This window comes from Girardinichthys multiradiatus, chromosome 1 (genome assembly GCF_021462225.1).
Source record: "Girardinichthys multiradiatus isolate DD_20200921_A chromosome 1, DD_fGirMul_XY1, whole genome shotgun sequence".
Lineage (NCBI taxonomy): Eukaryota > Metazoa > Chordata > Actinopteri > Cyprinodontiformes > Goodeidae > Girardinichthys > Girardinichthys multiradiatus.
In genome coordinates, this window is record NC_061794.1 from 35886985 (window position 1) to 35911481 (window position 24497).

At 39.9% G+C, this 24497-nt stretch overlaps 1 protein-coding gene across 7 annotated transcripts in view; it reads right to left on the reverse strand.

Moving 5' to 3' along the window:
- Nucleotides 1-24497, reverse strand: part of LOC124865884 (ankyrin repeat and SAM domain-containing protein 1A-like) — an 85605-nt gene that overhangs the window by 31840 nt on the left and 29268 nt on the right. For all 7 annotated transcript variants that reach the window (XM_047361403.1, XM_047361396.1, XM_047361380.1 and 4 more), the window contains 10 exons: nucleotides 14983-15279; nucleotides 14284-14359; nucleotides 12522-12623; nucleotides 12356-12442; nucleotides 12105-12274; nucleotides 11779-11841; nucleotides 10692-10824; nucleotides 9905-9948; nucleotides 8258-8354; nucleotides 4414-4907 (listed from right to left, as the gene is read on the reverse strand). In XM_047361403.1, the coding sequence (XP_047217359.1) occupies nucleotides 4414-4907; nucleotides 8258-8354; nucleotides 9905-9948; nucleotides 10692-10824; nucleotides 11779-11841; nucleotides 12105-12274; nucleotides 12356-12442; nucleotides 12522-12623; nucleotides 14284-14359; nucleotides 14983-15279 (1563 nt within the window). The remainder of the gene's footprint in view (nucleotides 1-4413; nucleotides 4908-8257; nucleotides 8355-9904; nucleotides 9949-10691; nucleotides 10825-11778; nucleotides 11842-12104; nucleotides 12275-12355; nucleotides 12443-12521; nucleotides 12624-14283; nucleotides 14360-14982; nucleotides 15280-24497) is intronic.

The following is a 24497-nucleotide window of genomic DNA, read 5'->3' on the forward strand; positions in this document are numbered from 1 at the left end:
ACACCACCTGGTTAATATCTAAATAAATAATTAAAAAGTTAAGAAAACACTTTGAAATGCCAGTCCTGAAAAAAATCCTGTGTTAAATCTGGTGAAACTGGTAAATTCCCATAAAAAAAGGTGAGTTGACCAAGCAGACGGCTGTGTTTTATGCTTCAACAGAAGCCAGTCACACAACAACAAAATAATGAAGGTCACTTTTGCCTTTTCTATTTTAACAAAACTCAGATCAAGAGAAAATAACCTCTGATCTTCTTATCAATAAAAAATCCAATACACAAGGTTACCTTGACAATGCAACAAATCTGAATGGGCCTCCCTGCCAAGATTTTACAATTCACCTCCAGGCCAGAGAAGTGTTTCCTGTAAAAAGCCTTCTACTGGCCAGAGTACATCCCAGAGCAACTAAAGTTGGAAGTGTTGACATGAGTATTTCCAGACAGCGCAAACACCGGGTCGAATTGCTGTCGTGCATAAATGCCCCTCGAAGACCACCTTCTCCTCTTCATCGGCAGCCTGCTGCACTGCGGCTGGCGTGCAACTCTGACTGAAAGCCATTGGTCCGCAGGGAACTGCAGCTACAGCAATGTAGTATCTGGCTATTCATCACTGACAAATAATAAACTCACATCCAAGTGATGAGTAAATTAGATATTTACATGTAATGTCTACTGTAGGGACCATTACCAGTCTATATCAAGGCAAAACAAAATGCTGTTGCAGCAACACTAAAAGCTGGACAGCCTCAACATACCACCATTAAAAATATCCATCAGTGACTACAGTCTGCACTTTAGTCCAGCAACCTGTATACAAACCTGTCCACACCAGCAAAAATATTACAAACTAAAGTGTGTATTTCTCTCAGCTGTGTGTGAGTATTCACTGTGAGGGAACGAGGCAGCAATACAATTTTATAACTAAAGAGGTAAGGTAAAATTTATTTATATAGCGCTTTTCAGTAACGAGACACTCAAAGCACCCTACATACAATTACAAGACAATCACAAAGAAAATAAACATAGATACAGACACAGAAAAACAAATCAAATGATACTAGAATCCTTCTAAGAAATCTAAAAATCTATGAATCCTTCTGAGAAATCTAATAGTCTCATCATTCCACTGAATTCTAACTAGGGAAGCTGAGTCACTGGTACAAAACAGCTATAATCCACATTTTCAGGTGCTAATGATATATTGCTTTTACTGATACTGAAGTTGAACTAAGTAATACCAGTCCATTGTAGTCTAATTAAGAAAGCTGGGTCATTGGTGTAAGAGGAGCTAAAGTCCAAATTACTAATAATATTTGGTTTTTGCTGGTAATCCTTCTGATAAAACTAAAAATCAATGAAAAAGTAATGAAATACTAATCATAATTGGCTTTTGCTGGTAATCCTTCTGAGAAATCTGAAAATCTATGAAAAGTAATGAAATCACACATTTAGGTAAAGTAAGATAGGAGGAAAAAAAAATCACATTTCAGACTCTATTCTTGGCAGAATAGAGTCTTAAATAGTACAAAAAATCTCAGCAGGGATAAGCAACACACAGATAAGTAAAGATTTAGCAAGGGCACGGTGGAATCTTCAGGGTGCGAATGTAAGTCTGAGTGTGTTTGCAAGAATTAGACTGTCAACGCTGATAGATGCGCCATTGTCCTTGAGAAGAGAGGTGGAAGTTTTATCAATCGGCTGTATAGTCCTATCAGCACACAGCCGGTAGGGGAGTGAAGAAACCACCAATTCTGCATGAACCAGCTCAATATGCAGTACCTCACAAAAGTATCCACACCCATGGAACCTTTTCATATTTTCTTATGTCACAATTTCTTACGTGAAATCCTTTCAACCAGTTGACTTCAGAAGTCGCCTATTTAGTAAACAGCCACCATTTAATCCCAGTATAAATCACGGCTGCAAGATATTAGGAAAACACGACACTGGGATTTTACTGCTGGATATTGTTATGATGTCACTGCTTGTGGGAAGCAGTTTTAAATTTCTCCAAAACATTTAGGCTAACTACACATTTGATGCAAATGGTCTGTTTTGTGTATATTTCTCACATTGATGTTGCAATGATTGCGATTTGATAGATTGTGCAGCTGTTCTGTGCAGCCTCAGAGGTTTGTTAGAGCATCTCAGTGAACAAACAGCATCACAAAGACCAGGTAACACAGCGAACAGGTCAGGGATAAAGGTGGGAAAAAATTAAAAGTGAGTTCGGTTACTAAACAGTGTCAAAACTGTTGATACTCACAGAGTACTGTTCATTGAGTATGGCACATTTGCAAACATACTAAGGCATCGCCATCCACCTACATTGTTAGTCTGGGCAAGGACAGCATTAATCAAGAGAGGCAGCCAAGAGGAGCAGGGTAACTCTGGAGGAGCTGCAGAGGTCCATAGCTCTGTTGTCAGTACAACTATTAGCCGTGCACTCCATAAATCTGGCAAATATGGAGCAGGTTCTGCTTGCAGTTTGCTACAAACTATATAAGACACATGACAAAGATAAGGAAGTAAGGTACTCTTCAAATTGGCCTGCAAGAAAATCACTTAGTGTGGTTTAACAACTGGTCAAGTAAACAAATTTTGATTTAAAAATAAATCACCAGCGTTATTGGTGCATTTTTCTCTTAATCCCATTTATATTATTTTGCTACAGCTGCAGAGGTAATACTGCATCACTGCAAATACACAATCTCACCAGGGAAACATGGTGGGGGCAGCATCATGCTGTGGGGATACCTTTCTTTACTAGGGTCAAGAAAAATGGTCAAACTTGGAAAAAAAAAAAAAAGGAAGGGAAAGAAAATTCAGGGTAAACTGCAGGGAAAACCTGTTAAGAAGCTATGAAACACTAGAGACTGGGTCAGAGGCGTGCCTTCCAACAAACCCTAAACATACAACCCCAGCCATTGTGGAATGGTTTGGATGAAAGCATATTAATCTGTTAGAATGGTCCAGTCAAAGTCCGTACCCTGATCCAATTAGCCAACTGTGTCAAGACTTGAAAACTGTTCACAGATGCTCCCTATCCAGTTTGACTGAACTTGGGTATTTTTTGCATAGAAAATGTTCAGCCTTTAGATAATGCAAAGCTGATAGAGACCTACCCTAAAAGACTTTCAGCTGTAATCGTAGAGAAGTTGGTTCTTCAAAGTACTGATTTAGGAAGGCCAAATACATTTACACCACTACACTTTTCAAGAAATGTTTGGTTAAAAAAAACATAGACAATTCTGGATAATTTTTTTTTCACTTCTCTATTAAGAAGTGCTTTGTTTAGATCTACCCCATAAAATCACAACTGGAATGTGACAAAACATGAAAAAGTTCAAGATGTAGGAATATTTTTGCCAGACGTTTTTCCATCGGTTAGGCATGCAGAGTTTCATGTTTGGATTTCAAGAACAGAGAGACCTGGGGTAATTACTTGGACATGATATGCAGATTATGCTAAAAATTGGACAGGGGGCTTAAATCTTTAATTCTGCAGCTCTACCAAAATAATATAAATGGGATAAAGAGAAAAATGTACCAATAACGCATTGGTCTAGGTATATATTGTGATTTTTTTAATCAAAATTTGTTTACTTAAAAAGTTATTCTGCTATAACAAACTATACCTACTAACTATAAATATTGAATTTTTTGTCTAATAAGCCACAGATGAAACTGTTGAAAAGAGTTTTTCCCTCAAAGGAAGTCTAGTTGGTAAGGTTAATGTGTTTCCTGTGCATTTGTTACATTATGGTTTCCATGTCTCTAAAAGAACTAGAGCCTTTTGTCTGATCTGAGCAAATCTGAGTCTTCTTTATCATCAGTCTAAAGTTCCAAAACTCTGTCTTATGCCTTCTTTCAGCTTCATCCCCATCTTCTAGTCTCCTCTAATCTTCTTCTTTCACAGAAGCTCTCTTTAGCTCTTTAACCACATCCAGACAACAAAGAATGGATAGAAAGGGGAATATATTTAGTTAGGAAAAACTCAAACAAGTCAGGACTGAGAAAATAAAATAAAATTATAAGGTCAGGTAAAATTTCCACTGTGAAGCTAGGGAAAAAAAAAAAATTAAACCGCATTCATTTAAATATTTTACCATAAACATGCACAAACAGATTTTGCATTAACTGCTGTATTCGCAGAGGTTTGAGTTCAAGATGTTTAAGCTCCCCTTTCAGCAAGATAGCTGACTAATCAAACTGGTGTTTACAGTTAATATTTGAATTTGAATTCAACCAGTACTGCGGAATATAAAAAACTGTATAATTTTGCATAGCACAGACAGAGGAAGAATTTAAACACAACTAGCCTACTTTTATCTTGAAATAAAGCTCCAAACGATCAATGGATATGGTGTATTACTGCAAAATGCATAGCCGTACTCAGAGAGCAGATGCTTACCTCGTCCCATTCTGAGGTGAAGGAGGGAGATTTCTCGAGCCTCTTCTTGCCGGTGCTACAGTTAGAAACAGACTCACTCCGGTTTCCCAGGCCCCCTTCCTCCTCACCGGGAGGCGATACCAGCAAGTCAGAGTCAGACTTTGAGAGGCTACGGGCCAGCTTCAGGTCGCCAGGAGGGCGCATCCTAACACCAGATCCTGCCCCCGCCACGGAGTCCCTGGGCTCCTTGTTCACAGTGGCATAAATCGCTTTTGGATCACAGTCCGTCAGGATGGCGGCCATGCTGGGTCGATTAGGAGAACGCGAAGCGGATGGTGGCTCCTCTCTTGCTTTGGTGGGTTTCCTTGTTTCTGGCTGGCCCTGGTTGGGCGGCAGGACACTTGGAAGCCTGAAGGCGTCCTCGCGGCAGTCAATGATGGGAGAGGATCCGTGCAAAAGGCCAGTGAACTGCTCTGGGACACCTGCTTCCTGGTCCTGGCTTGGTTCGGAGTTATCTGAACAGAGAGGAAAAAAGGAAGGGACAATGAAAGGAAAGCAGCTTGAAAGAGCTAGAAAGTGGACTTCCAACTGAAGAGCAGATCCAGAGAAGAAGGCTAATAAGAAACCACCTACACAAACCCTGAAACAGATCTGCAATTGTTTCCAACCAGGAGTGACGGAGGGAAGAAGAAGGAGAGAGAAGAGACGGAGCAAGGAAAGGGCGTTTGTTGGCAGAAGAAATGAGTGAATTCCAGAGCCAGCTTGCAGCAGTCTGACGGCAATCACAGGCTGCCTGTGTTTTGTAACAGAGAGTTGAAGCAAGTCATCTCAGTGAGCTGCTGTGCTTCAATCAGGATGTAAGGTCAGCTTTTCCAGTCAGAAATCTCTCCAAGCAACTAAATAATCTCTTGTGCAAACCTACACACATTTAATGCAATATTAGAATAAAGAATAAAACTTACAGTGGCCGTCCTTAACCGAAGACAAATCCTAAATGAGATTGAAGGCAAGTGCTATTAAAAACAATTCCATTTCCCCCCCTCCCTCTCCCAAAGGAATTACTGCTACCTAAGCTTCTTTTCCACATTGAAATCTACCGCAACTCAACTGTGCCTCCTCTAAAAACAAACTAACCTCAAGAGAACAAAACCCACTGTTCTCCACCCGGTTTTGTAGTTGTCCTCTCCTCCAATGTACCGATGCTTGCAGCCTTCTGCTTCGTTTACCGGCCACCCTCTGCGTCTTCTGGCTGCTAATTCTAGACCCTAAGGGTTGCTCAGGAATGGAAATTTGAATCACCCTATCCTCTAGCAGCCAGACTCCTGATAATTAGTCCTGTGACACATGCTGTGGGAGTGTGCATGTGTGTGGGCTCTACTGGGGTGACAGGGTTGGGGTGTTTGGTGACAGCGGATCTGGGGCAGCAGAACCGCAGGAAAGCAATTGCCCTGTGCAAACGCTGTTCTACACAAAATGAGCGCTTTACATGCAAGTGGAAGCTTGATAAAAATAACAAACTGATTCCAACTGAGCTCACCGATGTTCCTCTGTACTTTCAGGGACCATTTGCAGTGAGGGAGTGAACCAAATAATGCCTCGACGGAAAGAAAAAAAGGTGTGTGTGGGAGTTTTAGTGTATGTGCGTTACAAGGAGTGAGCAAGTGTTCTGTACACATGTCGAGATCACGACCAAACACCCATGCTCTCCTTGGCAGCTGGAGGAGTGTGAACGCCCAATGAGCACATCAGTGTGAACCCAACAGCCCCATGTGGTGTAAACCGTTGAAGGGAGTTAAGCACATGAACAATGAGATAATAACTGGATATTAAGCACAGGAGTGAGGTCACCACAGAGGCGATATGTGTGTGTTTTAATTGACAACATCGACCACTCAAATATCAGACTAATGATGTCATGCTTGGAGGCCGAGCTAGCCGTCACTCCTCCATCTGTGTCGTTCCAAAGTCAATCCATGGAAAAATCTGCTGTTTTCAGTTCATTCCTTTGAGTAAGTCACCATGGAGCTTCAGGCAAGTGGACATTTCTATTTCCTTCTATTCTATTAAAGCTACTAAAGATCTCTGCTCACAATTGCTGCAAAAAAAAACAACAACTATTTCTGTCCTGAAAGTAAGTCTCATGAAATAGGTACAAGACATACAGCACCTATTCATAGTATTAACCCTGTGAACTTCTTCACATGTTCTAACAACAAACACGTATCAATGCATATGTATTCAACCCCCTTTATTCTGATACCTCTGGAAAAATATCCCGTGCAACCAATTGCCTTCATGTCTCATCAAGACATTGTTTAAAAAAACAAAACAGTACCACTTAAAGCTGACCACAAGCCCCGGACAGGACACATGAGGAAGAAGATTTAACCCTGCACATCAACCTGAACACGCTACCCCCATGGTGAAATCTGGTGGTGAAGGCATTAAGCTGTGGGGATGTTTTCCTTCAGCAAGGACAGAGAAGCTGGTCAGATTTTATGGAAAGATGGATGGAGATAAATCCAGAGCAAACCTGGACTTAAGACTGAGGCAACGGTGCACCTTCCACATGGACACAAACATGCAGCCAGAGCTGCAAAAGCACAATTTGGATCATGTCTGAATCAAACTGATGATATGTGGTGACAATTTAAAAAAACATGGCAACAGACATTGTGCATCCAATTTGACAGATCTTAGGCTATTTTGCAACGAAGAATAAAACATGAATGCATAGACACACCACACTTTTCGGGGGTTTTTTCTTTGTAAAACATTTTGAAAATCATGCTTGATTTTCCATCCAGTTCTCAACTGTGGTCTTGTGTTGTTCAATCACATAAGATCTCACAGCTGTTGTAAGGTGACAAACTGTAAGACAGTTCAAAAACTTTTGCAAAGCATTGTAGGTTGGGAATGGAACAGCAACAAGTGACCAGAAACTGAATAGAAAAGATGCTACAAAAGCTGCAAATCAACAAAAAAAAAAAATGCATATACCAGGCTCTGTTTGCCTCCATGTACAACAGAAGCCCAGGTTTATGAATCACTATCTGTGCAGAATACTCACAACAATCCTCCTCTGGGGGCACGACAAAAAAGCGTGCACTTGGAATCTTATAGGAACCTTAACATTCCTGCTGAGAACAGCAATGTGGTTTTGACAGACGATAAACATGGTCATATTGCTGACCCTGCAGACCTACTCTACCTGCCACAGAGAGTGGTTAGGTTTGATCCCTGACCATCCACAGAGAGACAAAGAAGTCATACAGATGAACCTTACCAGCAGCAACACTTCCACATGAGCAGAAGCTCTGAGGCTCAACCTGCGGCTCATTTTTATGAAATACACAAAAACAAGAGGCAAACACATGAGGACACAACAGAGAAGAGTTTAACTAGTGAGTAAACTTGTGTTTTTGTGGCTTCGTTTACAGGAACAGAAAGAGGAAAGATACTTCTTGCAAGGCTCTTAATTTGAATGAGTAGCACCGTATATTCAGCAACCATCATCCTCATGGTCCCCAGCAGTAGGGAATGTCACAATCTGATCAAGAATTCAGTTTCATATTGGCAATGAAAGGAGCCTTGCCCATTTGCCAGAGGATGTCAATCATCCTGTTCCCAATGGGGAAAAGCTGCTCTGCTGCCTGAGAATGCCAATTGTGCATTCCGTCGGCGCGCCTAATGCAAGCCAGCCCATCTTAGATGCATCGAACTCAAATGCATCTCTCCGGTTTCATCTACGTGCTTGGCTGGTGACTTTCGGATCCATCGGGTCGGAGCATCTTTTCTTACACCCACAGCAATAAACAGCTGTGGTTGTTGGACCTTATTTGGTATCTATAATCAGAGGACTCACCTCCCGGTGCTCGTGGAACCATCCGTGCAGGAGGGTGCAGACTGTCTTTTGCCTTACTTGGAGGTGTAAGGTCATTGGGAGGTACAGAGGATTTGCGCTGAAAGAGGAGACAATCAAAAGTTTAGTCACATCTGCTAATTTCCAATGGATTCCTGTGCAGTCGCCAACCATATCAGCTGTAACAGACTAATCCGCACTGTGTCCTAACATTAAATGCATTAATGCAATATAGCGATGAGCTCACAGGACTGATTAAAGCACAGATGACGCCATACAGCCAAGACAGCTGAAAAGCACATCTATACAAAGGGAATCAGTTGGGGATGTAGGTGGGTGGCAACAAAGGGCAAAACCCACTACCTGAATGATTAGAAATAATTGAGATTTAATAATATGAAGGCAATAAATCAAGAAGTCACACAGTTTGAGATCAGTTTACCTACAGATATAACTTGGTGTTTTAAAGAGGGTTTAGCAATCATCTTTCTTTAAACAATAGCACAAAAATGTTACATTTTTATTGCAAGGTTCTTTCAGCAGAAGGTCTGATCTCAGATCTGCAGATAAAGGTTTACTTTGTCCTTTTAGGGCAAATTAGAGTATAACTTCTGCTTTGTACAATTTCAGGGGCAAAAAGAAATTCAGAAAGGTTTTTGCTTCCTGATTATTTTTGAAACTTTGATATCTTTAATTAAGATACAGATATGGACAAATCTGTGGATCTCCTTAATGCTCATTGAAATAATGCATCGTTGTTGGGCAGCAATAAGTGTTGACTAATTATTTAGGTACAATGTATTCAGGCCATTTATGTCATAATATAATTTGGGAAAATTGTTGTGTATTCCAGCATAGAAAGTTGAAGGAGGTAAAGAGGGGGTAACATCATTTAAAAACTAAACCAAAGTTGCTTCATTTCAAAAACAGCAAAAGGTTATTAATGAGATCTTGCTGTTGAGATCAAAACACTGAATAAAATTTTATTTCCCAGTAGCTAGATAGACTTATCATTATGTGGGGTCTATGTTTGCTATAAATCTGAAAAAAAAAAAATACATGAACAAGTTGTTATTGCAACATTCACTCATATTATTGCATAAAGCATGTTTTTCTAATATTATCCAGCCCTAATTTGGAATGATATATAAAAAACTAAATTTAATTCTTGCAAATTTAATTAGCAAAAATCACAAAGTTCTTGAAAAGGAGGATAAAGCTGGAAAACAGATATCTTTTCACAGGGTCCTAAACACCAATCTACTTAAATTAAACTAAATGCTGCTAAAAATGTTTAGGAATATCAGAAATCTTTTAAAGAAAGAAAATTTGCAAAAATAAATCTACAAAAGTGTAACCTAGCATTAAATACAGATAATTATTTCATCTCTAAACTTACAAATTGAAGAAACCAGGAAATATGGCAACGGCGTAGCTACTTTAGAAATTAAACTTTTGCATTTTCCCAGTATAACATGTTGCTACATTATAAAGATCCAAAAAGAGTCTCCATCTAATTGGTTTTTAAAGAAGTTTTCACTGAATTCACAAAAACTAAGACAGAAATTTTACTAAACCAAAGTTTAGCACAATTTGGATGCAACGGGAAAGAGTTTAGCACAGAGGAATTATGGTAGGAAATCTCATTACCTGAGGTAGGATAATGTTGGAAGACTGTGTAGTGGCAATCTCATCTAAGGAGACAGGAAACAAAGGAGTCAGTCAAGTGGAAGGATACGATCTCAATACGATCTAAATTACAGAGAATCTGTTAGGGGTTCTGACTGCCAGCAGAAACCTTATGCACAGGATAACGGAAGCGATTTATAATAATATCATGTTTAATGCACAGTGACATTATCTGCATGTCAGTCTGAGTTTAGATTGATCGACCCGCCAGCTGAACAGAACTGAGTGCAGACATGATGAAATGGTTCTAAAGCAGGTCGAAAAACTATTCATTCAACCTTTCAGCCAAAGTAAGGTGTTCCTTTTCTTTTTAAACACCACGATTTATCATTATAGAGGAAACATGATTATACTCAAACCCATCAAGCCGGGGAGGTTTTAAAAAATGGTTTGGTGCTGCTGAAGCTGACTAAGCCAGATGGCCCTAATGGTTATTTTTAAACATCTACATCAACAGCTACAGATCAAAATGACTTCTTAATTTAATTCTGTTTATTCCAGATATATTTCGCACATGCAAAAGGTTGTATGTTGTGATGCTGCTGATCTGAAAAAATATGCATTCGGGCTCATACAGTTGCAAGAGATCTTGATTTAAACACTTGGGTAAACAAACTTCTCAAATGTGCCAAAAGAAAAAGCCAAGCACAAACACACCACTTAAACCATAAAGCAACAAAGTAATGGGAAAATTACACCTAATCTCCCAATCTTCCTCCCTCTGGATTTACTAAAAGCTCGCAATTACCTTTATTGGACTGGGACTCCAGACTGGGTGGTGGGACTTTGGTTTCTGCGGTCAGCAACAACTCGTACGTGTGATCCTCCTGTTCCTCTGCTGGTTCTCTCCTTTCATCTGCGCTGCTACCTGTATAAAGGACCTACAGAAAAAGAGAACAGAACTCTTCAAAAGGTGTGAAGGTTTGTACCTTAATGATTCCTAAAGTGGAGAAAATAAAAAGTGGACCTTTCAGCTGAGGTGTAAAGAACAAGAATAAATCAAAGATCAAAATAATAAATTGCACTCAGGTTTGTTCTGTTTGCTGGTGATATTTCTCTTGATGTTGCTGGTGTCCCACAAGGGTCAGTATTGGACCCAAATGTATTTACTGTGTATCAGTGAATAGCTTTGGTATATTAGTTATTTTAGTGTGAAATAATAAGCATTCTAATGATGCCTATTATTTCTTTGTGGGTACAATATTAAATAAGTACTCAAGGATGAGGCTTAATTTCAAAAAATGAAAACCTGATTTAAGATTCACTTAACTCGGAAAAAAATAACATAACTGCAAAAAACTAACATTCACACACAGCCAGAAAGAGGTGGGATCAATATTGAGAGGGAAGCTAAAAAACAAATCCTTATATAATTTATATATGACAACAAACTTAACTGAAAGTCTCAGATTCATCATGTGCAGACAAATATGTCAAAGATCATATCAGTTTGTAATAAAGTGGGTACCAGAATATTATTCACCTTATTTTACTACTAATGTTATCGTTTTCAACATACTGCATTATGGTAGCTTAAATCATGGTAGAAAAACATGGTGTTAAAAAAGAGTAAGCTTTAGGGGGTTCTGACTGTTACGGGTGTTTGCGGGGAAACCGTGTATTTATTTAGTTTGTTAATATAAATATTAACAAACTAAATATATATATATATATATATATATATATTTTTTTTTCTTTCTATTTCTTATTATTGTGTACACGTGCAAACATAAATCTATTGAAAAAAACTCAAACTTACTAATCTGCTAAAAGGGATGCTTGTATAAAGTCAGTGTGCTAAATTGCAATAGCTGCTGTAGCCTTGTGACCTTTACCTCTGAGTTCATCTCGTCTTCATGACCTGGAGCAGCATGTGATGGGTGCACAATACGATCTTTCTGTAAAAAACAAAAATAAATCAATACTGTTGTAATATCTGGAAATTATTCTTTTTATTTTAAGATAATGGCTAAAAGTATACAATTAAAACAAGCACAGAAGCAGGTATATTGGTGGGGTTTTTGTAATCCCAGTTGTATGCAATGTGGAGAACTATCTCCCTCTGGTGGAGGATTTGGACTTCCCCATATTTTTAAACCTGGGTGTACTGATCTATCTTGTGATTTGTGTAACGGTAGGATTCAGTTAATATAATGCCAACCTTGCCAACTTCACTGTCAGGCCGTCCTGAGTCCCTGTCGGAGGACTTGCCACTGGTGAGGCTGTCTAAAGAGTGGCACGAAGTGGCTTCAAACAGAGCTTCATATGGGCTCTCCTCCTCGGGGCCTAGGGCCAGCCCTGATATGAGCTCCGTCACTTTGTCCAGGTTACCTTTAAAAAAGGTTAGAATGAACTGCTATGCTGCTAAAACAGAAGCTCTGTGTTTTCTTAGAACATCTCGGTAAATCTCACCCTTCTTCCTCGGGCAGGGACTTTCTTGAGGTGGAGGAATGGGCGGAGGAGGAAGGTCAATGTCGGGGGGCTTTCCAGTCTTATGCCCTGTAACAAACAGAAGATTGCATCACAGAGAAATCAAAAGCTAATTCCCCTGCAGCTCTCTTGCTTATTTGGACTTTACCAAGAATGAGGGCAGCGATTTCTCTGCTTTTCTGGGAGGGCATGTCTTTGACAGTGTTCAGCGCTGTCAGACCTTTTTGGTCAAAAATATTTACATCGATACCTGTAAAAACAATAAAAGTCACATTTTGACACGTTACAACCACAAACTACAATGTACCTTGTTGGGATTTTGTTTGACAGAAAAACACAAAGTAGCCCGTATATGCGAAGTGTAAGATAAAATGTACACGATTTTCAACAGTTTTAACAAATAAAAGCTGAAAAATGTGGTGTGCATATAAATTCAGTCCCTATGTGACACTTCTGCTACTGCAGAACCAAATTTCACTGCAATTAAAGCTGCCTACCATGTTTGCACAACGACAGGAAAAATGTACTCACTCTTCTTTGCAACGCTTTCTTTTTAAATATTGTCATTTCCCCTACATACCTTGTGGAATACTGCTAAGAGAACTTCTAATGAGTTTCTTCCAATAAGAGCTTTCTTCTCGCTACTCTTCTATAAAGGCCATATTTGTAAAGTGTATTAATAACAGTTGGCCTAGACTGTGGATGTCTATAGCTCCTCCAGAGTTACTGCAGGCCTCTTGGCTGCTTTTCTGATTAATGCTCCCATGTCTGGGCAGCCAGTTTATATGGACAGCCATGTCTTGTGGGTTTGCAATTGTGCCATGCTCTCTCCATTATGAGATGATGGATTTAACAGGGCTCTATGACAAGTTTAAAACTAGGATATTGCTTAATAACGTAACTCTGCTTTAAACTTCTTCAAAACTTTATCTCTAATCCGCCTGCTGTTTCTTGGTTTTGAGGACTTTCTATGTTCAATAATGTTCTCTAACAAACCTCTGAGCTTAATTTTCACACAGGTCTACTCTATTTACTAATTATTACTAAGCTCACCATGAAGGCCAGCTCTGTCTTCGGATGCCCCCTAAACACAGTGCAGGTGGTGGGAGACAGAAGGACTCTGGCAAAAATAACATCACTGTTGGGCAACGTCTCCCACCCCATGCATGAAGCTGCTGCAAGACTGGAGAGCTCTGTCAGTAACAGACTGCCGCATCCTAGGTGCACAAAGAAGGGTTTTCACAGATCCTTCCTCCCAGCAGCTGTTAGACTTTCTAACCATTGCTGCTCCCAACAAACTTGATAAGTGTTTACATCCCTGCTGCTATTTGCAGTTTTCCCATTTTTTAAAATATTGTGTTGTTGATGTTTTCTCATACATATTTAAAAATTAGCATTTTTGTACATTTTCAAATCACCTCACTCAGTTGCAAGTTTCATTTAATCTGAGTGACATTTTTTTATTTTTTATAACTGTACAGTATTTCTTTTTCTTATGTTGTATTTTGTTTTTCTTCAAGTCTACTTTTACTTATTGATTTTTTATAGTTGCTGCTGACACACCTGAATTTCTCTACTGTGGGACAATAAAGGATATTTCTGTTCTATTCTACTAATTACAGTAAAAGGTATTAGGTTGCACTCGATTTTGATTAAGGGTATCAGAGTAAAGGGTGCCGAGTTCAAATGTAAACCACATTTTCAGATTTGTATTTGTAAATAGCTAGGAAAATGATCATTTTCCTTCCACTTCACAATTATACACTACTTTGTGTTGTTTGTTCACAGAAAACCCCAATAAAATAAACTGAAGTTTGTTAGAAGAAGACAATATGCAAAAAAGTTCATTCGGTATGAATATATTTAAAAAGCACTGTATTTATTTTCATGTATTGATTATGAGCACCAACCTGCACTGAGGAGTTTCTGTACCACATCTGTCTTCCCAAACAAGGCAGCTTCGTGGAGAGCACTGCCTTTCTCTGTCTGTATGGAAAGAAGGAGCTCATAAGAGGCAGAGTTTTAAAAAGACAAACTCAAGCATCCAACTCTGACATGCAAATGCTATGCGGAAAAAATATTTTGTTCATTTCCTTCTCCAATCCCCAGCTGAGTCAACCAGTCCGGTTACAGTAAGAGTCAAGCAAGATAAACAGTGTTTGGCAACAACCAGATTTTAGTGTCAGCCAACCAGTCTGCAGCTTTAAAGACAATTATGTGGTTGGGAAGTAAAAGTGGTGCATTTTCCAGCTCACAGGGCTGTGCTAATTGAACCCTGCAGGATGCTAGAGCCCGAAGGATTCTGAACAGATCCCACATCCTTGATTTTAAAGGAAAGGAGGGCACAATGAGGGCAAAGTCAATCCACACAGATGGGAGCCACAGTGGGATCCGAAGATGGAGCCTGAGGGTCCATCAGAGGGAGGAAGATTGGCTTAGTCTTCATATCACAACTGTTCATATGCAAACTGAGAGATTAACAACTTTGTGTTTAATTTAACAGCTTTAGAGGGAGGTAGTAGCAGAACGTTGCCTAACATGACATAATAAGATGATTTGAAGAGAAGCTTTTAGGTTGCAACAAATAAATGCAAATATGCATCACACACCTCATAGTTGATGTCCATGCCAGCATCTAGCAGCACCTCCACCACAGACAGGTGTCCGTTCCGAGAGGCCAGGTGCAGGGGTGTGTGTTTCTTGGTGTTGCAGCTGAGTAGGTTGGGGTGAGCGCTGAGCAGTAGCTTGACCACCTCCAGTCGGCCGTACAGCGCGGCCAGGTCCAGGGGGGTCTCGAACTTGTAGTTCCTCATGGTGGGGTCTGTCAATTCCTCTAGCAGTAGGCGCACCACCTGGGTGTGGCCATACTGGGCGGCACAGTGCAGTGGTGTCTCGTTGTCGTTGTTCTGTTGGGAGGTCAAATAGAAGGGTGAGACTCCAGCAAAAGGTAACATACACTAGAAGGAAAATAGATGCAAAGCCCAACACATTAGCAGAATAAAGAGGTTGTTAAAAAGTATCAACTATAAGGAAGCCCACAGAAAACCATGAGGTGCATCTCTGGCAGAGTGGAGGGAAGCTTGACCAAGACTAGGACTGAAGGAAGGTACTTGGAATAACTCCCTGGGACAGCAGTGTGTTACCACATCGGCAGAGACAAACAGATAGGTTAGAATAAGAAGAGACAGGCCACTTTGACATGAGATCAGAACACGCTAATGATTGAGGCACTCTTTCTATCTTATGCAGTTTATTGGGGCAGCCACAATTCCTCTTCTCTTCAGCTCCAGGAATTCCTCTTCAGGAATCATGTTTTGTTTTATTATTTTTTCTTTTCCTTTAGTAAGAATAGAATTTTAAACTGTTTTTGAAAGCAAAAGAAATGAAGAAATTAGTGGTAGCATAAACCTTTGCACAGTATTATACTGAGCAATATGATCACTCTCAGTTTTCTTCTAATCGTATTTGCAGTTACAGTGCCTTGCGAAAGAACTCCGCCCCCTTGAACTTTTCAACCTCTTGCCACATTTCAGGCTTCAAACCTAAAGATATAAAATTCAAATTTTTTGTGAAGAATCAACAAGTGGGACACAATCATGAAGTGGAATGAAATTTATTGGATGTGTCAAACCTTTTTAACAAATAAAAAACTGAAAAGTGGGGCGTACAATATTATTCGACCCCTTTACTTTCAGTGCAGCAAACTCACTCCAGACGTTCAGTGAGGATCTCTGAATGATCCAATGTTGTCCCAAATGACTGATGATGATAAATAGAATCCACCTGTGTGTAATCAAGTCTCCGTATAAATGCACCTGCTCTGTGATAGTCTCAGGGTTCTGTTCAAAGCGCAGAGAACATCATGAAGACCAACGAACACAACAGGCAGGTCTGAGATACTGTTGTGGAGAAGTTTAAAGCCAGATTTGGATACAAAAAGATTTCCCAAGCTTTAAACATCCCAAGGAGCACTGTGCAAGCAATCATATTGACATGGAAGGAGTATCAGACAACTGCAAATCTACCAAGACCCGGCCATCCCTCTAAACTCTCATCTCAAACAAGGAGAAGACTGATCAGAGATGCAGCCAAGAGGCCCATGATCACTCTGGATGAACTGCAGAGATCTACAGCTGAGGTGGGAGAGTCTGTCCAGGACAACAATCAGTCGTATACCACATAAATCTGGCCTTTATGGAAGAGTGGCTAGAAGAAAGCCATTTCTCAAAGATATCTATAAAATGTCTCATTTAAAGTTTGCCACAAGCCACCTGGGAGACACACCAAACATGTGGAAGAAGGTGCTCTGGTCAGATGAAACCAAAATCCAACTGTTTGGCCACAATGCAAAACGATATGTTTGGCGTAAAAGCAACACAGTTCATCACCCTGAACACACCATCCCCACTGTCAAACATGGTGGTGGCAGCATCATGGTTTGTGCCTGCTTTCGTCAGCAGGGACAGAGAAGATGGTCAAAATTGATGGGAAGATGGATGGGGCCAAATACAGGACCATTCTGGAAGAAAACCTGTTGGAGTCTGCAAGAGACCTGAGACTGAGACGGAGATTTATCTTCCAACAAGACAATGATCCAAAACATAAAGCCAAATCTACAATGGAATGGTTCACAAATAAATGTATCCAGGTGTTGGAATGGCCAAGTCAAAGTCCAGACCTGAATCCAATCGAGAATCTGTGGAAAGAGCTGAAGACTGCTGTTCACGAACGCTCTCCATCCAACCTCACTGAGCTCCAGCTGTTTTGCAAGGAAGAATGGGCAAGAATTTCAGTCTCTCGATGTGCAAAACTGATAGAGACAAACCCCAAGGGACTTGCAGCTGTAATTGCAGCAAAGGGTGGCGCTACAAAGTATTAACGCAAGGGGGCCGAATAATATTGCACGCCCCACTTTTCAGTTTTTTATTTGTTAAAAAAGTTTGACACATCCAATAAATTTAATTCCACTTCACAATTGTGTCCCACTTGTTGTTGATTCTTCACAAAAACTTTGAATTTTATATCTTTATGTTTGAAGCCTGAAATGTGGCAAGAGGTTGAAAAGTTCAAGGGGGCCGAATACTTTCGCAAGGCACTGTACTTCTAAGTAATTTGAAAAAGAAAAACTGAGTCAACTTACACACCCTTTTCTTGAAAATGTGTTAGACCTCTAAAACTGCAAAACTGTCATCGTAAAAAAATTGTTCTAAAGTCCCCAAATACTATGAAATCATAGATGTATTTGTAATACTAATGGTGTCTCTGCACAAAACAGGCAGAACGCAACCTCAACAATTCCGTGTATTACATAATGCCACTGATTTATTGGACGTGAGAGTAAACAGCTAGAGGACTCCTCCTTAACAAAACGCAGAGGGATTTATGTCCTGCATATCCACACAGTCATAGTCCAATTCTCTAAAAGCAAAAAATTAGTCTGTGTTTTTATATGATGTGAAAAGTCAACAAGCGAGCGGATTGAAAGCAATTAGAAGCAGTAATTACAACATAAACTCACTAAGGGGTGCAGATTGGATCTAATGACTCACATGTAGCAGGAAGATCAATGCCCATTAGACACGAGAACTTCCAGACCTGCTGGTGATCCTTAACAGAGGCAGCCAGCAGGGGGCAACACAATTCAAAGGACGTTCACAGCAGTGACAGCATAGATAGATGAGACTGAATTGAAGGTTTTTTTTTGTCAAGTAAACAGTAAAAAATAAAAACTAAGCAAAGGGATTGTAACCTTTGCTCGATTGCTAGAGGTGTGAAAAGTGGGGAAATATGTCGATCTATAACCCATATCTCGTTCTGTTGTCAACAGCTGGGTGTGGCAGAGAATTCCTGCCATTGTGGAGCCACATGCTCTGAGAGGCAGTCATTCCAGACATACAGAGCTACCAACAAAGGCCTGACAGCTGGTGTGAGAAATCCCCACACGGACCTGTACGATGCCAGTTTGGGTGACTCTCAGAGCAGCATGCCAGCTGTGCCACTGTAAACAGGTCACGAATGGGAGGAGAGAGGGCTAACGGGTCCGGTCTCATAGGTTGGGTGTCATTAACTCATTCCACAATACTTTTACAAAAGCCTGGCATCAGTGGGTGTTTTCCTGTACAGGAAAACAGTGAGAAAGAGTATTGTACTGTACAGGCAAAGCAGGTCACAGCTTGAGGTGAAACAAAAGAGGCATTTCTTTGAGAAACACAGCGACACCTGCCTATGAAAGGAGAGGGCACAGAGAAGGTTTACTCCGCCAGGGTGGTTCGTTGAGCTGGGTTTGAAATTCACACTTTTATGCTAAAATGAAATGATGAAAAGAGTACACCGCATTCCATCTGTGACACACCACTGAGCATTTGTCACAGCTTTTTGAAGAGGTTTACTCTGAGCTTTTAGATGACTTAGATGCTTTGATTACATCATCATGAATCACTTCCTCCAATACGAACTGAGTAATAATCCAAGTCAAGTTTTTTATGGTTGCATTGAAGATAAGACGAGGTTTAGGGTAAGACAAAATGTTGTGGGACACATTTAGCCTCAAATGATTTCTACAGAACATCCAAGAGCTGAATTACATTTCCTTACCAAATCATACAACAGCAGCACAAAAACTATACAAGGTGAATTTTACCATGACCTGGGAGCTTTGGATCATTTCAACACCACGTGTGTCCCTGCCAATGCAGTAGTCAGGGCAGCACAGCGACGTGTTGGCCAGCAGCTGATCACATTAAACATGGCTGGCCGGTTGTCTGACTCACTGATGGGAGACGTGCAACACAGAGTCAAGCCTCCTTTGATGTAAAAGATGTTTAACGTTTTATTCACACAAAGGCCTTTTTTCCCCTGCAGGTCTGAGTTATAGCCAAACCCCTGCGACACTCGAGTTTGAACAACATTGCATCGCTAAAAAAATGTATGTGATCCATGAACTTGCAGGAAGCAAAACCTCAGGCTGCAAATCAAGTTTCATTAATCACTTATTTTATCAATCTAGAGTCAATAAGTACAGTCAAACGTGTTTAGAATCATATATTCATCTGCAGTAATATATAATATATTCATATGCAGTTATGTGTAATTCTATAGAAATACTGTTGGATTTGCATTTGAACATTTTTCCGTTAAACTTTTAGAATGGCTGCGATGGACTGGCAACCTGTCCAGGGTGTACCTTGCCTCCCGCCCACAGACTGCTGGAGCTTCACCGCGACCCACTATGAAAGAAGCGTTAGAAAATCACTGACTGACTTTTAGAATGGTAAAGTCATTAGTAACTTGACTCCAGTGCAACTAAGATGTTTAACTGTTTTTCCTTAAAGCCAATGAAAATTGTGTATTTAGTAACTGCAGAGGGGTCCTATTAATATCCACAAGCAATATAAAAAGAACACAAAACAATATGATCAAAACCACAATCAATTATAGAATACAGAATTTAAGAGAAATATCCTTTATTGTTCCTCAGCAGCAAAGTGACGGGCAAATGGACTATGAGGATTCAAGCAAAGGTAAAAACATAAAAAACAAAAAGAATAATAAGACTATTTAAAAACAAGCAAGCTGAAAGTAAAGTACCGTAATTTGAACTCTGCAGTATGAACCCATGACACTTTGAATAGTTTTTGTACAACACATTCAATGTTATATAAGATGGATTAAGGGGGTTTCCAGCATAATACCTTAGGTTATAAAGCCAGGATTGCTCAAAAAGACCAGGATCAGCCTTATCTCCTCCATACTATCATAAACCACCTCAGCCGTCAAAATATCATGCTCTAACATGACTGAGCTCCGAAGGCCAGTAAACAAAGTGGCACTTTTGACTAACAGCCTTGGACTGGAGTTATATGGCTCAGCTAAGGCTTCCTGGACACTAGAAGATCTTTATGAAAATCATTTCTCTCCTGTCATGCAGCAGCAAGTAGAAAATCTGATTTAGACCTTACCACATAACAAACATGTGGAGATTAACATCTCCACTCATGATGATTGATAAACCCACCCCTTACCTACAATAGAGCATCTGGAGTGCTGTAAAGTGGGTGGGGAATGGCAGGCAGAAAGACAAGAGAGGAAGGAGGATGTTACACACATCCCGAGGCTGCAAGATGGCAACACGGTTTGACTGGCGACCTCAGTCACATGACATGCAGGCTGGCAGCGGTTACATCAGCCTGGCCCCTGGTGGTTGTAGTAGTAGTGCTGGGTGGAGGGTGGGGTGAGCAGCTGCTGCAGCTAGTATGCCAAAGGGCTGATAATGCTCAATGAAAGTCATTTTCTGCTTTCTGGAACCCTGTTAGTTTCTCTGCATTTACAAAAAACTTACAAATCTACTGAACATTTGGCAAACAGGTAATTATTTTAAAACATACACAAGAAGTTTCCCCCGAGCTTTAGTAAGGGATGCATGGGTGTCTTTTTGAAATTTACTTCCAGCTTTTAATTATACACTCTTATCTCTTAAAACATTTATGGCAAATTCTGAATGATCACTCCTCCTTTAGCCTTTAACGCACAAAAAACTAATAACCCACTACAGGATGTTCAAGTGTTTGGTATGATGGTTCTTTTCAAGAATACTTTCAAATTTAATTCTGGTTAAGGACCATTTCTTGGACGAAAACAAGCGCCATCACATCACCTTATACTTTGGCTAATTACATTGGGAATTTTTGGACTAAACTCTTTATTTAAACAGTCACGCATTCCTGAGTAAACAGGTCTGTAATGAGATGTATGCCTATCTGGCTTCCTTCCTGACATTGTAGGTCTCTGAGTAGGTGACTATTTTTCCCTTTTTACCAGAAAGGTTAATTTCTTCCTGCATAGTTACTTGCCATTCATTTAATTAAAAGAGACCGTTTCCAAACTGCATGGTTCAAAAGCTTTCAAGTTGTTACCGTAGATTGTATTCATGCTCTGAATCTTTTTCCTTCCGTAGCAAATTCAACCGACTGACATAGGAGAGAGCCTAAAATGATGACTGTAGTCAGTAATCCAGATCCTTGAGTCAGATAAGACGTTTTCCCTCCTCCGCCTCTTTTTCCTGCAAAATAAGTGGCAGCAGACTCTAGAGATGGAGCGGACAGCACATGTCAGAAAAGGAGCATGATGTGTTCATGAGGGCAGAGCTGGACGCTGAAGTGGATAAATGAGAGCCCAGTCAGGCTGCAAACACGCTGGACCCGCAGGAAAGACGGGAAACTGCTCTTCTTGATAATGGGCTGAACAAGAATGAAAAACATGTTGACATGACTTCATTGACTATTCCCTCTGTCAGACAGTTGAAATTGAACACATTTTGAAAGCATGTCTGAGGTGGTCAGAGATGTTTTAGCCCTTAATGTCACTCCAAAGCCTGGACTCTGGTGTTGGTATATCCGAGTGTCTGCAGGGTCACGTGCGCCATAAATAGGTTGGAAATCACCAACTTACACTGTGTTAAATACATGACCTAGATAACAAATAGTTCAGCCAAAGCAAGCGGTAGATTTTTTACATACTAAGAAATGCTGAAAAAAATATTTTAATCATGAAAAACGTTAAAAAGAAAACTAAAAAAAATGCCAATTATGCAACCAAAATGTTTGAATTTTTAATATTTCAGTTTCAGCTATATGTTTCCATAGAGGAATTACCATTTGAATATCGTTACTTATCCAATGTTGCTGTAATTATTATAATCTGATATTATCTTTCATAAAAATATTGTAATATTTACATGTATCAGGAGATTCATGTTGGTTTTATCTGATACTTAATTTTCTCAGTGGTTGAGTGGTATTTTTTAAACAATTAAGGCCTTCTCAAACTATTTGCGTATGGAAGCAAATCGTTACCATATTTCAAATGAAAAAGCATTTTCAGAGAGGCTTTTTCATTTTAAGAATGTGGCTGCATTGTTTGACTCATAAATAAAATTAGTAATCAATAATCCTATTTGCATTTTAATTTTCTTCTTCAAGATTGAACATTCTTTCACTTAATTAAAATTAAAAAGAAAAGTACATTTGAGATTTATTTTTCAAAATGTACCCCAGCAAATAGATACCAAAATTCAATTTGAAATGTAAAATTTGAAAATTAAAAAGCATTTCCAGAAATGCTTTTTCATTTTAAGAATGTGGCTGCATTATTTGACCCATAAATAAAATTAGTAATCAATCATCCTATTTGTATTTTCTTCTTCGTGACTGCACATTTTATGCCATAATCAAAAAGAAAACAAAGCAGACATTGCTTTTTCGTTTTCGTGGTCTGCCCGCAAAGTACTGCCCAGAACTCGAAAACTAAAAAGTATTCCGAACGGCGGGCGCAGCAGAGTGACGTCAGCAGCCCTCTTCCTCAGCTCCCTGCTGACCGAGCTACCCATCTTGTTCGGTAGGGGGCGCTGTGCACGTCTGCATTGCATTACATTGCAAACGTGCCGAGAAATTGATTGAATCGCAGCAGGGCCGAGCTCAATTTGTGCCGATAATCAGCATCAGCTTCCACAAAAACAGCGGCAACCGCATTGGCAAGCTTTTACGGCCAGTCTGTCACCTTCTGGCATCCTCGCGGAATCCCGTGCCACCGTGCGGCAGACTGTGGCAGTTCCGGTGGCAGCTTCGGTGGCAGGCTGTGGCGGAACTGCCACAGCCTGCCACCGAAGTTGCCAGTTCTGCCTGCCACTGCCACAAATTGAGCTCGGCCCTGCTGCAATTCAATAAATTTCTCAGCATGTTTGCAATGTAATGCAATGCAGACGTGCACAGCGCCCCCTACCGAACAAGATGGGTAGCTCGGTCAGCAGGGAGCTGAGGAAGAGCGGCTGCTGACGTCACTCTTCTGCGCCCGCCGCTCGGAATGCTTTTTCGTTTTCGAGTTCTGGGCAGTACTTCGCGGGCAGACCACGAAAACGAAAAAGCAATGTCTGCTTTGTTTTCTTTTTGATTATGGCATAAAATGTGCAGTCGTGAAGAAGAAAATACAAATAGGATGATTGATTACTAATTTTATTCATGGGTCAAATAATGCAGCCACATTCTTAAAATGAAAAAGCATTTCCAGAAATGCTTTTTCATTTTCAAATTTTACATTTCAAATTGAATTTTGGTATCTTTTTGCTGGGGTACATTTTGAAAAATAAATCTCAAATGTCTTTTTCATTTTAATTAAGTGAAAGAATGAGCTGTCTTGAAGAAAATTAAAATGCAAATAGGATTATTCATTACTAATTTAATTTATGAGTCAAACAATGCAGCCACATTCTTAAAATGAAAAAGCATTTCTGAAAATGCTTTTTCATTTGAAATATGGTAACGATTTGCTTCCATATTTGCGTACCTCATATATTTAAATGTACTTTCTTATTTGGGAGGGGCAGTTTATTTTTTGCCATTGAATCACAAGACACCATACAAGATACCAGCTCAAACCAAATTTTTCAAAGACAGTGCAGTAATTCGTCATGTCTAAGGGTTATTTCTGTGGAAATCAGGAATTGTTTTTCATCATCTTTGTGGATCACAGTCTTTAATAAATATTTAGTCGGCTTTGCTTCTGTTCTGTTTTTCCTCACCGACTACCACACCAGCTTTTACATTTTATTTTTTTTAAAGCGTGTTAAATTTAACTCTGTTGCTGCAGTATTGTGAAAGGTTGTGACAGTAATTAAAGGAGCAATTTGAACTTCTATTGGTAGATTTGGCTTACAGCATTTAATTGCCAGAAGTTCTGTCATTGTCAAGGACATAAAATGGAGATCATTCCACAGATTCGGTGAAAGTGATTGCTTGAACATCTCAGAATCTACTGAAACTTTTTAGCCACCTATTGCTCAAATGGACATTTCAATAAAATCACTCGTAAGTTGGGGAATTAAACTAGATGCCATTTTTAGATGTCGATGCCTCTTTTTTGGTCTTCTAATTTTGTGCAGATGTTTAGATGTTTCTGGTGAATGAAGAGAAGGTAGCACTTCAAGAGCATAAAGAGACTTTCAACCAGGTCCCCTAGGGGAGATTGCTTCCCTCCACCAGGTAGGTGGACAAGTTGATGCCATTATATACTTGTGCTTTTGTAAGGAATATGCAAGTTGTCTTGTCTACATGGCACTGTTGAAGTTTATATG